Source organism: Lepisma saccharinum, chromosome 23 (assembly GCF_977018435.1).
Source record: "Lepisma saccharinum chromosome 23, izLepSacc3.1, whole genome shotgun sequence".
NCBI lineage: Eukaryota > Metazoa > Arthropoda > Insecta > Zygentoma > Lepismatidae > Lepisma > Lepisma saccharinum.
Window position 1 is genome coordinate 52,516,604 of NC_139251.1, and position 17,132 is coordinate 52,533,735.

The window sequence follows — 17,132 nt, forward strand, 5'->3', positions numbered from 1 at the left end:
CAAAGACTATTGTACGTATAAACGAGGTTTAGTACCGCAAATTCAAAAGAACTACACATAATTTATTCATGTGCAATATATGGGCAATTTATTCTGCAGACACATACAGATAATACAACTAAAGAATAAAATATGTGGAGGTGTTAATAAGAAATTTGCTAGTGGGAGAGTCCAATTACATAGGAAGTAATACACTACCCTTTCCTTACGTAGTTACTTGGAACTTTCGTAGGTTTGAAAATAGTATTTACTTTTATTTCTATAAAAGCATAATGTTGTTTAAGAACTGTTATTAGATTCTTCTGCACTAAATTTCTAAGTGAGGCTATTAAGGGGCAACTTCTCCCTTCCCCCCCATTTACTCACCGTATGCAAAGAGTGTGAATACTTTTTTGCTGAAATGGGAAAGTGAACCACAGCAAGAAACTAATAATATACATCTGTTTTTATGAACAGCTGCAGAATTACCTACAAACTTGTTGAAATTCACAGTTTTGCTAGCTTGTACTCATTGGACGATATACATACAGCCAGGGACGGAGCTACAAGGAGGTCAGGAGGAATGAAACCCCAACAACATATCTAAGCTCCCTGTAGCCCCCAGATTTTTATAGTACGGTAGACGCCTTTCGATCGAAAATTAAAGAAGTAGAAGCTATCTTACGTAATATTTTCCATTATAAAACTTCCCTTAGGGCAAGGCCATTGCTATGTTCAAGTACATTTCCTGCTTTTATAAGATCGCAAGATTATTGCAACGTGTTGTACGTAAAATCGTGGTTGGAGGTGGCAGCTGCAGATCTGCATGGATCAACAACAGACATTGATTATTTAATACGTACTAAGTAATTGTTAAATCACAAGTCTCCAAACTTGCCAAAAAAATTTACAGATACTCTGCTGCCTATCTGGTAGGTGGATGTGTTCAGAGGCTGTGGGATTGCTGTTTGGTTGTTGGAGGGTCAAACGATGATAATACGATGCCTACGAAGTTAAATGATAACAATTATTATCCTATGTAAATCATGTCACTGTTTTTGGAGCGAGTGTTAAAAATTAATTTTTATAAGTTGGAGGATGTTACCAATTGTATTGTGAAGGTAACACTGAGAGAACAAACATATTTTCAGTGCAAATTCACCTACACTAGGAGACAAAAGCATTGACTATCAATATCATTGATTCAGTTCTTTTTCACATGCATGCTCGGATCCGGAGAGATAGTTCGCAACTATGAATAAGAGGAGTGTACAGTTAACAGAATCAAGCATATCTGGAAACTAGTAAGCTGCGTGAAAACTGACATACGTGTATTTCAGGATAACTATGATAGATATGAACAAGAAACTGTATTAGCCTTATCTGCGGATGTTTGAAAAGTCCTGTAGTAAATTCACAAATTCGTCGTTCCGGTTCAATATGAGTAATATGCATTGGCTGTAAATAGTTTTAATTGTATCAAAAATGCTAAAAGTACACATTTTACTAACTACACGACTTTCCCAATGATCCCAAATGGCTAACTTGGATTGATATTCATGTGCATTAGCACTGGCCTCCGTGGTGAAGTGGTTAGCACATCCGGGAGTTCGAATCCCGGCATGGATGCTCTTTGTGAGTGTCCGTTCATCAGTTTCATCATACAATTCATCCTCAGGCGGAGCACAAAGAATGACGCCTTAGGTTGTAAGACACGTTTTTATTACGTTAAGAAAAGAAAGAACATCAAAATCATCTCACTTAGGATAATCCACCAACTGCAGAAAAGACAAAAGAATGTCTTCCGCCTGTTCTGCACATGTGTCGCAACAGGGTGAATAGCTATGCACTACTACAAAACATCGTCATTATTTCCCTAGTTTACAGCACCATACAGGAGAGATATCCTGCTACTCGATGTTATAAACTATTCCATATATGTTGGTCAGAGGCGTGCGCACGGGCAGGGGGTTGATTGCCCCCTAATCACGGACGTTCGCAGATTTTTCCACAAAGGGACAAGAAAGGTATTTTTTCATTGGGCATATTACCCCGATACTAGTACTGTCCTCTCAAAAAACACCAGTTGAATTTGAAATTATCGCATTCCTGCGTCCCCATTACATAATAATTAATGTAAATTACTATGACTGAAATCTAATTATACTTGTGAAATATATACTTTTAGGTTGACCTTCGTTTTCAAGGTGTGGTCATCCTTGCCCCCCTTCCAGACGTTCCATGCCCCTATATTATTATACTTTCACCTAGAAATTTAGTGGAGAGCAATATTGTCGATGTTATTAAACAATATTATACTCTAAAAGGAAATGGCGCAACCACAATGGGACAGGGGGCATTGCTTATGCCTTTTTCCAACCTTGGACGGAAATCATTGAATTAAAAGAAAGCAAGACTAGCAGAATCTACTAGTAGCAGGACAAAAGGATACTCAAGACGGAATTAGTTTTCACGTCCATCTTCATTATTTCTTCCAGACGGTCAGGATCACTTGCAGAGGGTTACAGAGGGACAATTGTCCCCTCGACTTTAAATTTTATACAAATAAAAATACATTTCTTAAAATTTTCTTTCTCGCTTCGCTCGGGGTACCTGCTTTTCTTGCAGTCTTGTCAACTTCCGAGCCGTAGCTAGGAAGTAGCGGGAGTTGGCACTGGGCGCCGAACAATCTGATTGAGAAAAATTGTAAAAAAGAATGCCATGCCGTCCCATGAATTTTTTTGCGCACTATTAAATCAATACTGTTTTCAACTTTCAAAAATTTGGATCGAAAAATTTTCTTGCTCGCTTCGCTCGCAGTTTCTTTTCTCCAATACATTGTAAATTACCAGAAAGAAAGTAAGAACGAATAAGTAATTCATACAGTTGCTGCTATAACAGTTTGGTTTGGAGGGAAACGAGCGCTCACATTTCAGAGACAATCTATATAAATTTTGCTGTTGGTTTGTTAAGGGGCGGATGAATAGATTACGTAATGTATTTAAATAATATGTTAATACCTAGGTATATATATATATAATATACACACTCGCGCGCGCAAACACACACACATATATATATCACATCAATGCAAAAAACTAAAACAGTGAGATAAAATGAGGTTTTTCTTTGCCGATCTGACTTAATTTTCAAGGTTTTTGCTCCCCCCCTTATCAGAGGGTCTGCGTACGCCTATGATGTTGGTACCTTCTTCTAATAATAAAAACAAGTTAAAATAACAGTAATATTAAATTAATAATATTAAAATATTAATTAATATTGTTATCACATGAATGGGAAAAGATGGCATAAGAATAGGAATATAACAGCACGTATTCATTATCTAGCTCATGAATAGTTAAGATCGCTTCAATTTGTATAAAAACAACTGACCTGGCAAGGTGATTGTGAAACAGATAAGGATTTGAATATTTATTGAATAACGAAAAAGGATGTTAGATCCATTTGACGAAAAGTAAAGCTCTTAATTTAATATTTAAGCATATTACTTAGGTAGTGGTGTGTATAAATCTTCTTTGATACAGTCATCCAAAGTTGTATGACCCCAATGTAATCCTTCCCTTACAATAAGTTTGACGGAAATACACCTATCTCGATTATAAGACAGATGCTAAACAAAACAAGCATTTTTACATAATTTAATTTTAGTAAGTCTCTCGTGGAAGATTCGGACTCTCTGGACACCCCGCCTCCCCTAAATAGTCCTTGGCTCTATTACATGTAAGTTGTATTGCGATGTTCGTCAATGTGTGTTTTTCTTCTTTCAGACACTCGGAACATGTGTTGTCCTGTCACAGAAACCCTCTCGGCTCGGAGTTATAAACGTTCGGGCTCAAAAGAAAGGTCTATTATGGTCAGAGCCTGACCTTCCCCGCGGGGTGGGGGGGTGGGGGGTGGGGGGGAGTAGCGGACAGGGAACCTTGTCTTCTGTTTCTTTCGACACAGCAACCCTCCCACCAGTAAAGTCTGAAAAGGTCTACCATGCAATGGATTTGTGTTCGAAGGGGGAAATGGAATCAATATTGGCAAGACTAGGAAGAAAATTTGACATCTGTCCGGTGCGTTTTTCGAGTGACGCTGATACGGGCTCTTAAAATGGTGCAAAAGAGCCCACTCGCGATCAGGTGTGTTTTGGGTCTTGCATGATGGATCTGCCTTCCATGAATTGTGAGGAAGGTAAGGAGAAATTTCCAGTGAGGTAGACATGTTTGATGAAGCCAGCCTCTGTGGCGGAGTGGTTAGCATATCGCACTACGATACCAGGGGTCCCAGTTTCGAACCCCGACCTGAGCATGGATGTTTGTGAGTGCCCATTCATCAATTTCATCATATCATCACTCATCTCCATCTTTGCAAAATAGTCAAAAGTGGCACAAAAAGCGAAGTAAAATAAAGCAAATCAATCAATCAATTAACCAAGCTAACTCCTGGCATGGGACCCATCTTTATGGCATTAATCTGCTGTTGCCACTTTTACCTATGAAGAAACTTGCGGTCAAACAGCCAATTGAACCCACCACTACCCCCCTCTCTTTGAGCAACAATGGGCAACCTTAGAATCCCTCCTCCATGCTATGGCCAGTAGGAAAACAGGTTTTTGCAAAAAAAAACCATTCTGCACTGTGAATACAGCCAGGAGATACCTTGGCCCTGGAATAACACTGTTCTTAAATCCACTCCCTTCACAACAATGCGACTGCACCACATTACAGACACATACCACCTCTTCCTATTTGTATGTGCGGATGGTGCTCCAACAACTAGTGCAGCATTCCAATGATATCAGAAGTTACTTACTGGACGTGCCTCATATAAACTTACTGGATGCTGTTATTAACCGCATTTCGCTATCTTATCCTGTCTGCTTAGCAAAATCAGATGCCTGTGCAGTGGAGTAGATTCCCCTACTACGAGGGTCGTTCAAGTCAATCGGGGACTTTTTTTTTAAAAAAAATAGAAGAACAAATTTCAAAGTGTGGTAACTGGATTTATTTTTCCACATAACCTCTTGCTACAGTTATACACTTATCCCAGCGTTTAACTAACGCCTGGAATGCTTCGCTTAGAAAGATTTATCATTACGGCGGAACCATTGTAGGACAGCATTCTTCACTTCATCATCAGTGTTGAAATATTTTCCTCCAAGGAATTCCTTCATAGGTCCAAACAGGTGAAAATCACTTGGTGCTAAGTCAGGACTATAGGGGTGTGTGGTAATATCTCCTAGCTGATTTCCTGGAATGTTCGTTGAGCGGTATGCGGTCGTGCATTGTCTTGCAAAAAGAGAACACCCTTTGTGATGAAACCTGGACGTTTCTTCCTTAAACGCTTATGCACATCATGCAGAACACAGCAGTAATACTTACTGTTGATAGTGACACCATGGGGTAAAAAAATCAACGTGAATAATCCCCTGTTTATCCCAAAAGACACATTCCATGTGCTGAATGTTCCCAGGAATGACTGCCGTGGGCTGTGATCCACCATGACCGGGATCGTCAGTAATAGAGATACGGCCATCTTCGAAGCGCTTACACCATTCAAATGCCTTACTGCAACAGTGTGTCTCATCACCGTACTGAACCTGAAGTCTTCTGTAAATTTCAACAGATTTTCTGTCCTCGTTCACTAAAAACTTCATCACAATATGTTGCCGGCAATATATGTAACAGTGTTAAGAGAAGTGTAAAAAGAAGTAACATTGATAATGTAAGGTAATATGACACTTTGTTTTGTACAATTCCATTGCTTCACTTTCAGAACGTTTAGTCCCGAGCAGCAACTTTATGATATGTTAGGGTTTTGGGTGCCAAGCGGATGCCATGTGTTCCCATGTTCACATCAAACAAGCCACTAATTCACCATACCAATATCTCAATCTTGTGTACATGGATTAAGTTGTTTGATTATTTTATATAGAAAAGAGATGTAGGATTCAAGCGTTAATGCTTTGAAATTAAGTTTGCAGTCATGATTCTTGCAAGCGGCAGGCAAAATATCAACATTTAATAATGAGAAATTACAAAATTTATTCATTAAAACAACAATTTACTCTAATCTCATTTAGTCATAACATTAAAAATAATCAAATATTTTATTTAAGCCTGCTTGCAAATGAGAAAAACCCTGTAAAAGGCCCTCCCTAGCTTGTGAATTGTAATAACTTTGAAAATCACTATTTTCCAAAACCAATATAAATTGTGCACACACACAAAGCACCCCCCACACACAAGTACCCCCACACATGCACGCACCCCCACTTACACACACACACACACTCAAACACTTTTGACATAGTAGTGCATTGTGCTAATTACTCCGTCACACACAGAGGCCAACATAAATTAATATCGGGCAAAAGTCAGCATTAATATTATTGTATATACACACACACACACAAACACACTGTTTAATTGAATTGAAATAAAATTTTTGATAAATTGAAATCGCACAGACCCTTTATATTGTTAATGTAATTGTGTGGGTAGGTGGTGAGAGGAAGTGAGAGTGGTCACTCTAGTATATCCCCTTCCAGGTTATTACTGTTATATACATTGATTAAATGTGCTCTTCAATGAAAATTTTCAAACAATGATATACATTCATATCTTAGAGAGACTTATGTTTCAACTTAAAACTTGAGACCAAAATCACTTCTAATAGGATTTCTTTCTTGCAGCTCTACACTAGAGACAGCATTCTGCTGTGCGACTAAGAGTAGTGGAACGACTCTGGAATCTACAAGGGAAGGAGAATCTACAAAATCTTCAAACTGTGAAGGTTTTGCCATTTGTAATGATGGAATTAATTTGTTCAATGATAAATGTGAACTTGCTGTTCACATGCAAAATCATCATAGACCAAAATCTTTTGAGTGCTCAATGTGCAAGGAATCATTTAAGGGGATAAAATGTCTCATGGAATATACAGGAGGTCATAGTGGTGAAAAGTCTTTTTTGTGTTCTACCTGTTGCAAATCTCGAGCATTAAAACACAGTTTTAGAAAGCATTGGAAAACTCGTAGTGTTGCAAGCAAGGAAGATCTTCGAAAACATTCCAGAACTCATACTGGAGACAAGCCCTTTGTATGTTCAGTGTGTAACAATACGTTTACAGTGAAGTCAAGTCTTAGGAAACATTTAAGAATTCATACTGGAGAGAAGCCCCATGTGTGTTCAACATGTAACAAATCATTTGCATGGAAGAAACATCTTAGAAATCATCTAATAATTCATACTGGAGAGAAGCCCCATGTGTGTACAACATGTAACAAATCATTTGCATGGAAGGATAGCCTTGAGAGACATTTAAGAATTCATACTGGAGAGAAGCCCCATGTGTGTTCAACATGTAACAAATCATTTGCAAGGAAGTCAGTTCTTAGAGAACATTTAATAATTCATACTGGAGAGAAGCCCCATGTGTGTTCAAAATGCAACAAATCATTTGCAAAAAAGGAACTTCTTAGGAAACATTTAAGAGTTCACACTGGAGAGAAACCCTTTGCATGCTCAGTGTGTAAAATTGCATTTAAACTGAAGTCAAATCTTAGAAATCATCTAATAATTCATACTGGAGAGAAACCCCATGTGTGTTCAACATGTAACAAATCATTTGCACGGAAGGATAGCCTTGAAAAACATTTAATAATTCATACTGGAGAGAAGCCCCATGTGTGTTCAACATGTAACAAATCATTTGCACGGAAGGATAGCCTTCAAAAACATTTAAGAATTCATACTGGAGAGAGGCCGCATGTGTGTTCAACATGTAACAAATCATTTGCAAGGAAGTCAGTTCTTAGAGAACATTTAATAATTCATACTGGAGAGAAGCCCCATGTTTGTTCAACATGTAACAAATCATTTGTAGGGAATGCAGATCTTAGAAGACATTTAATAATTCATACTGGAGAGAAACCCCATGTGTGTTCAACATGTCACAAATCATTTGCACGAAAGAATGATCTTACGAAACATTTAATAATTCATACTGGAGAGAAACCCTACCTTTGTTCAACGTGTAACAAATCATTTGCACGGAAGGAAGGTCTTGAAAAACATTTGTTAAGAATTCATGATACAGAGAAGCCCCATGTGTGTTCAACATGTAACAAATCATTTAGAAGGAAGGCAGATCTTAGAAAACATTTAATAATTCATACTGGACAGAATCCCCATGTGTGTTCAACATGTAACAAATTTTTTGCAAGGAAGTCAGTTCTTAGAGTACATTTAATAATTCATACTGGAGAGAAGCCCCATGTGTGTTCAACATGTAACAAATCATTTGCACGAAAGAATGATCTTAGGAGACATTTAATAATTCATACATTAGAGAAACCCTACCTTTGTTCAATGTGTAACAAATCATTTGCACGAAAGAAAGATCTTGAAAAACATTTAATAATTCATACTGGAGAGAAGCCCCATGTGTATTCAACATGTAACAAGTCATTTGCATGAAAGAATGATCATAGAGAACATTTAATAGTTCATACTGGAGAGAAACACTTTGCATGCTCAGTGTGTAATGATTCGAGTTGCAAATGCCAGCTTTTTTGAACAGACCTTTTTTTCCATATAAAACGTGGCTTTTTTGGAAAGAAAACTGAATTTTTTGCTTTTTTGGCTTTTTACTAATTACAGCTAACCTGTTTCACTTGCAGTGTCATTTAAGAGTTTTAATGGTTCATGAAGTCATATTTTGGAACTACCTAAATAATCTTACATCCAAGACACACTAGCTACTAGTTTGTTTTTGTCGTATGTGAGTTTGTGTATTTCCTATGCAATGGCATAGTGGTAAAACTGTCTTATAATCAGGGGATACAAGGTTTTATTGTTAGTGGAGACATATTGCTTATCGATTTGGATTCCATTTTAAATCTGTAGGCCTAGTCCTGATTAGCTTATCTGAGCATAAAATGAACTTAATACAAACTTTCATGTGTTTATGTCATCATATCATTGACCTTTTAGAAATGAAATGATTTGGTTACACTCGAGTTGTGTTCCTGTGAAGTCACAAATATGAAGCAAATTCTAATATTAAACTATTAGATGTTTCACGACAATTAAAAACTTTACAATTCACAATACGTATTCAGAACTACATGCATATATACTCCATGTAATACTTAAGATCAGTATGCTACTACAAGGGAGTTTTAGAGCCCAAAGTTACTTATAAATGTAAGTACTGTTGTTGGAAAATGGCCACATTTTTGATTGAATGTTTTATACAAATAAAATAATATATTAATATAGTTCATAGGTCTATTCATAATGCATAAATTTAATTAATTGTGTGTTGTTGTTATTACATGAATAGGTGCACATATGTGGAACAAAGAGAATATCCAAAATTCTGTAGGGCTGATTGATTAGGTTATTTTATGTCACTTTTCTGCTAAGTGTGACGATATGATGAAATTGATGAAGGAACATATTCACAAACAAAGTCCATACCCAGGATGGGATTCAAACCCAGAACCCCTGGCATCGTAGCATGCTTTGCTAACCACGCAACCACAGTGGTCAGCAAAATGATGTTGGAGTAGGAACTAGAGCTAAACATGCAATTGTAGAGTTGCAGTATTATTGTCCAAAGTAACGGAATAAAATCGATCCACCCCTCCCGACCCTACAATCAGAAACACATGGTCACTTACAGGCAAAGGGTGTCACACAGGGTACAGCTTGGTGGTCATTGTTCTTTTCGTTTACATTCAATTCTCATAAATTTTCAAATAGTACTGCGTTCCACAAATTTACAGTGGTTTCAAATTAACTTTAATTTTTTTTACCATTACGATTGAATAGCCTTGAAATTCTATGTTTAGTAAATAATCTAATATATATATAAAAAAAAAAAAAAAAAAAAAAAAAAAATATATATATATATATATCAAGGGGTCCCGGGTTCGATACCCGGTGGAGGCACAAGTGGTTCGGATCCCACTTTAAACTGTAGGTCCAGTCCCGATTAGCCTTACTGTGCATAAAGTGGACTTAAAACAACAAATCAATCAATCAATATAAAAATATATGTGTGTGTGTTTGGGGGGGGGGGTGTTTTCTGGAATTACTCTCGAACGCCTGGGGCAATTTCAACCAAACACGTTGCTAAATTTGTTAAAATGAAAAGAAGAAAAAAGCAAATCTCACAGATGCAAGAAGTTTAATCAAGCCCAAAGTGAAATGAAACTTTTCATGTTAAGAGCCTCAACATTTACCAGCGGCGCCACGTACTTCCGTCAGGCTGTTGGACTATATGGAATAGTGTACCGTGCTAAAATCTCAACAGCACATTTTCACCCCTTTTTCATCACTCCGTGCATGAATACTGTACACCCCCACTCCTCGATTTGTACGGGGGATAGGGTCTCGGCTCGAGAAAAATCGTCTGCTAGCGTGCTACAGGAAGACTCAGCATGGTAAGTGTGTCATCTCAGGATAAGAAGAAAGTCTACGACAACCTATTGCCTCTGTCAGAACAACGTTTTTTAATGTCATTTTCAAACGTTCTGTACGTTATCAGTGTAGACTTATGTAATGTTTGTAACATGTCGTATACATTAGCAGCACCTGCAAAAAGTTGGAACGCGAATTGACACTACCCCTTAGCCTTTTATCTATTTTGGTGGTATGTTGTAAAGATTGCAACTCTGAAACTATAGTCCGTACATTTTTTGCTTCCGAAAGTGGATTCTGCTATGTACTTTATGTTTAGGAACTTTTAATTTTATATCTTATCTAAATTACCTGTTTTTAAATGCTAGAAATATATTTCCTTGTGTTTATGTAGCACTTCAATGGTCAAGAAACAAACTTACAGAGCTTACAGAGTACCGTCATTTTTCCCCGGCTTCCAGACCCGAAAATTTTCCGCGCGGTTCATTGTGGCACGTGAAGTGGTGGTCGTTGTTGTGAAGGATTAGCTTTTTCTTGTTGTTAGAAGTGAAAGTGTGTGTGTGTGGTAGTGTACGATGAATTCGGTGGATTCTTTGTTGCAGCGACCTTTCTTTTCAAAAACGCCTGAAGAAAAGTTGGAAATAAAAGCGCTAGGACGACCGTTGCCAGATTTAGATCTATCGCAAAATGCAGAGGGAGGTAAGAACGCTACGTATAAAAGGCGATTTAATAGAAAACTCTACGATAGTGAACCATGGCTTTGTGGGTGTCAAATTCGAAATGCAGTATTCTGTTTTCCTTGCATACTTTTTGGAAGTAATGATTCATGGTCTAAATAAGGGGTAAAAGATCTAGGGCATTTATGTGAATATATGAAAAGCATAGTGAAAGCAAAAAGCACATGAATAATGAGTTAAATTTTTCTCTCTCGGAACTGTCAACATAGCAATGCAGCTAAGCCACGCTTATCTAGAATCGCATAATGAGCAAGTTGAAAAAAATCGCCACGTCTTGTCAAAAATCATAGACTGCATCAAGTTCTGTAGAGCTTTTGCGTTGGCCCTGCATGACCGACCACGATGAAACAGATTCCTCCGCAAACCCTGGGCTCCTTGATTTTGTCAGCAGTTTAGACAATGCTGTTAAAGAAAATCTTGACAACAGCACTGTATTTAAATGCACTCGATCTCGCCAACCAAGTTCCGGGTTGGAGTCTCGGGCCGGGTATGGGTATTCTTTGTAATACTTTGTAATAATGAAATTAATGAAGGTGCATTCACAAAGAATACCCATACCCGGGCCAAGACTTCAACCCGGAACTTCGATGACGAGATCGAAAGTCGACCACTTAACGTTCGTGGCCACAGAGCCGGCACGTATGTGTGGGTGGGGGTGGGGGAGTAGGGGTCATTATAAGTACATGAAAAACAACATCAGTTGTAGCATGCATCTTTGAAAAGTCACGAGCCGCCTCTGTAGTGTGGAATCCATAGTTTTCAGGGTCTCTAATATGAATAGTGACACTCCCAATGCCGTTCAACTCCAAGACACCTTTGGTACTCCTAGGGGTGTCGGTGGGAAGGGTTGACATGTAAAAATGATCGAAAACGACCGACAGTGAAATCCATAGTTTTTGGGGTCTTGAGGATGAATAGTGGCACTCCCAATGCCATTCAACAACAAGACACCCATGGCACATTTAGGGGTGGGGGTGGGAAAGGGGTGACATGTAAAAATAATCTAAAACTACCGTTATTAGTGTGGAATCCATAGTTTTCGGAGTTGTTAAGATCAATAGTGACACTACCAATGCTGTCCAACTTCAAGACACCTCTGGTACCCCTAGGGGTGGGGGTGGAACAGGGTGACATGTAAAATGACAGATATTAGTGTGAAATCCATAGTTTTCGGGTTCACTAAGATGCACTGAATAGTGACACTCACAATGCCATTCAACTCAAAAACACCCCTGGCAACCGGGTGGTGGTGGGAAGGGGGTGACATGTAAAACGACGGATATTACTGTGGAATCCATAGTTTTTCGTCCTGCTGAGATTAATAATGACACTCCCAATGCCGTTCAACTCCAAGTTCATTTTACACTATTGTTAGAATTCATTATATTCCTGTCTAATAGAAGATGGGGACAAATAAATACCTGGCAATACTGGGCAATCAGCTAATATATATAAAAAAATTAAATAATATGCTTTAGCAATTATTATTATAATAAAGAACATGTCTGAATGTGAATTAAGAAATAAAAATATATTCTTTCATGACTGCTTTGAAAAAGCCAGGTCAGGGATTGAAATGAATGGACTGCTTGGTAGCCTTGCATCAATGGCTGTACAAACTAAAGCTACCAATTTTGCAGACTTTTCAAACCTGCCTCTCTACACAAAAACATATTAAGTTATGCAAGGACAAAATATCTTTTTTTATAATCTTGAAAAATCATGGATGTTATTTTTTGTGGCTTTTTATAGGTTCACATTTAAATATTTCATAGCTCGAGGAGAGGGGGGTGGGGTATGGCCCCTCCCCTGAGTACAGGTAGGCATAAAGTAATGTTGCCACCTTGTTCCAGGTTCAATCCCCAATGAAAGCACAGTGGTTCAAGTCCCATTTTACGCTGCAGGTCGAACACCAATTTACGTGTATGAGCATAAAGTGGGCTTAAACAAACAAAACGTTACTTATAGAAAGCCATATTTTTAAAAAAAATGTCATTCGTGGCAAATCTATTTCAGTTTCTGCCTCAGTTTCGTGGCCACAATGCACTAGGGCAGTGCCTCTCAGCTGGCTGGCTGTGGCATAATTTTATATTTGTCAACAAGCCTAGACATATAACATATTAAATTATTTATTAATACTTAATTTCAAAGGTGCATATTAAAGTATAAAGTTAAAAAAAAATTAGATATTTGAATTTTTTGAACAGGGCGAATTTACCATGCTCTGGTGGCACAATGGTTGAGAACCACTACACTTGGTTGCCAAAATACACCACATCTGTTCCATGACCAAGTTTAGTGGCCATTAAGTCAAATTTAACTATTAGATTCTATTTACAATATATGTAAAACTACTCAAGTTATGTGAATGTATATACTATTTAGATATATTTAAGTAAACACTGAAATTTGCAGATAACATTGGAGTAAAACTATCCAATTAAAAAAGCCATCATTTTTGCAAAATGCTTTGTCTGCTATGAATTCCATGTTGAAAGTTGTACTTTAAATTTACATATGGGCATCTTTTCACAGTAGAGAGATAAATAAAAGTGGTGAAATAAAATAAATGCAGCCAAGTAATGTATTTTCATTGATTTGGAACACTTTGGGAAAAGTAGCCGAAAAAAGCTGTGGAAAAAACTCAGTTTTTTTTTTCCAAAAAGGGCTGCTTTTTCCGACCTCTTCCAACTCTAGTAATGATTCATTTAAACTAAAGTCAAATCTTTGGAATCGTTTAACAATTCTACTGGAGAGAAACCCTACCTCTACTCAACATGTAATAAATCATTTACACGGAAGGAAGGACTTGAAAAACATTTAAGAATTCATACTGGAGAGAAGTACCATATGTGTTTATAACAATATCGTGATTTTAACGTTGTTATTATTAGTATTAGACTTAGCTATGCTTTTTATCTACAGTTCGGTTGAGATAAACTGATTTCAAGTATTATTATAGATTTCAATGTTTGAAGGAAAGAATAACCAATTACCTTTACTTTCTTTTATTACAGAAGAAAACTAAGTAAAAACTTCACAAAAAAATAATTAAAGGATCACACTGATTCACTGGTGGTTCTTGGTTTACATGAGTAAACCCAATACAAGAGTTGACACCGGTACTTTAGATTATCTAGGTAAAAGAAATATAAGAAAAACCACTCTCACATATATTTATAAAGAACAAATTTAACCTGTTTACTCACGATTACTTGGCCGGCCTTTAGAAAGAATTAGCGCTTTTCAAACTTTAGTAGGATTTTTTTCATCAGAAGATCGAGCTTTTGGGGGTTAAACACGAGAGCTCTCGACACTGGGGATCACTTCACTAAAATCCTCGTTGTTCCGTCTTCTTTTCCCGACGATCCTTGGTGTCTTGTCGCTGGAGAAAATCCTTCTCTGCAACCTCGGCGTCACTGACAGAAACTCTGCTAAACTGCTGCAGAGTGAGTTCACTTCCCACGATCTCTTTTCCGGAGAGCCTTAATGCCGATTTAACGTTTCTTGTGCCTCTGCAAACAACGGCGGACTAGCGTGGTCTTCCGACTGAAGAGACTACTTTATCACTTCGCCAAGAAAATGTCACCGGAGGTATGCAAAACTCAACAGAAAGAGCACTGAATAGCGCGACCACCTTCCAGTCAAACTCTCCGCGCCAACTGCTTCAACTACTCCGCGTGCAAACCCACGTGCGCTTACTTCCCTTCGTGTACCGGACTCAGTCTATTATCTCAAAAAGGGGTGTTTCGATTCCTTTTGCTTCTTTCTTCCCGGAACGTTCTGTAAACAATCTGTTACAGATGCCCTCTCCACGAAGAGACATTAGATGGACTGATCAAGGAGAGCTAATGTCTTTTAGAGTATATTCATGTCCTTGAATTTTTGTTCAATCCTCGTATATATATTTTTCACACTCACATTACAGTTATCATTTTTTTCTTTAAATACACATAACGATATCGATATTCCTTCATATGTAGCACAAAAATATTTGTAAGGTATGATTTTCAGTTACTAAATGTGTATATAATAATTTAATTACAATGATTTCTCGTGAATTCACGACAATAGAAATTTAAATATTTACTCTTGAATTCACACATAAGCACCATGTGTATTCATTCATCTAAGCACTATTAACATTCTACACAAACTTTCCAATATATATATTATCATAGTTCACCTATCTTTATACCTTACATAAAATCAACTTTCAATCATTATCACTATACGGTCTATCAATCCAGTACAAGTAACTTCAATCATTTACATATTGTCTTGCAGGTTTTCAAATTGTTTCAACTGACTTACATAAATTTCTCTCTTACAATTACTACAATTCCATAATTTTAAATTTTCCACATGTTGTGATTCAAGTACCTCTCCAGAGCAACAATCAAGTAAATCAAAACTTCCAGCATTTATTTGCTTTTTACACAAATAAGGACCCTTATAAAGTAAACAATATTTTGCTGTAACTTTATTAATTAAAGAACTCTGATTTCTAGCCTTCAGGAACACCAGGTCCCCTTCTTGAATTTCCCTTCTACCTGGCATGGGGACCCTGACCTCTACCAGGCGCGTCCCTCGGGTGGCGGATGAGGGATCCCACCAGATATGGTGGGGTGGTCCGAATATAGAATAAGGACCCGTGGACCAACAGGGAGCCCAGTGCCTGGGGGCTTAATACTGGGCCACCCTCTCTCTAGGGGTTAAAATATAGAGAGCCGGCCCGGAGGGCGAAGACCAACGGTTCCAGAGGCGGAAGAGGATCATAGAGAAAATCCCAACGGCAATGGAAGCGGAAGAGTTACGACCTTAGTGGCCAATATGAGCCACTAAGAAGCGGATTGGATATCTCCGTCAAATATCCAAAACCAACTGCTGCCTTGCAGGGGTGTGGGAACACCAAAGGATATGGGAGAAAACCCTGAAAATAAAAATCAGCCTGGTCGTTGGGCTAATCCCCCACACCAGACTAAAACTAGCGGATTCAGAGAAATAAAGGTAGCCTCGGAAAGGATGGATTTAGTAGAAGACGACAAGCAAGGAAATGGAATATCCGAATTGGAACTTGGAATATTAAAACAATTAATGGAAAAGAAGTGGAGATTGTAGGAGAAATGGAAAAGTATAAACTAGCAGTACTAGGACTAAGTGAAGTAAGGAAGAAAGGCAGTGGTATAATGTGCCTTGAAAGAGGATATGTGCTGAGATATGTTGGAGTAGGTAGAGGAAGAAGAGCTAAGGAGGGAGTTGGAATAATAGTTAATGAGCAAATGGAAGAAAGGGTGGAATCATGGGAACCAGTGAATTCAAGGATAATAGTAGTTAGACTGGAAATGGAAGAAAGAATAACAATAATACAAGTTTATGCCCCGACAAATGATCAGGACATATTGGAGAAAGAAGTTTTCTATACTCAATTACAAAGAGTAGTGAATAAAGAGAATGAAGAGAATAGGAAGGTAATATTGATGGGAGATCTTAATGGTAGAACTGGAAACAATAGGATAAGGTCACATGGTTGTATGGGACCATATGGAGGGGAAAGTATGACAAATGAAAATGGACAAAGATTAATAGAATTCTGTGTAGAGAACCAATTGCTACAAGGAAACTCCTTTTTCCAGCATAAGAAAATTCATAAAATCACTTATGAAGCTGAGGGAAGGGAGGCAAAGAGTATAATAGACTACATAATTTACGCAAGAGCACTTCGATATGCCTTTATGGATGTAAAGGTAATTCGAGGTGCTGAATTGAGTACTGACCACAGACTGCTAATAGCTATAACAAGATTTAAGAGGAATAATAGAGAAAGAGATAGGAAGTTTGAAAAGATACAAGTAAAGCAGCTGGCTAAGGAAGAGAAGAGAAAACAGTATAAGGAATTAGTAGAAGAAAGGTTGAACGAATTGGAAATAAGAGAAATGGAAATTGACAGTATGTGGGAAAAATTTAAGGAAGTGATACT

General features: G+C 37.7%; 1 protein-coding gene across 2 annotated transcripts in view; it reads left to right on the plus strand.

Annotated features, from left to right (window-relative positions):
* Positions 1-8,942, plus strand: part of LOC146005242 (uncharacterized) — a 78,750-nt gene extending 69,808 nt beyond the window's left edge. For both annotated transcript variants that reach the window (XM_083144331.1, XM_083144332.1), the window contains exon 3: positions 6,680-8,942. In XM_083144331.1, the coding sequence (XP_083000457.1) occupies positions 6,680-8,465 (1,786 nt within the window). In that variant the 3' untranslated portion in view covers positions 8,466-8,942. The remainder of the gene's footprint in view (positions 1-6,679) is intronic.
* Positions 8,943-17,132: the final 8,190 nt, after the last annotated feature.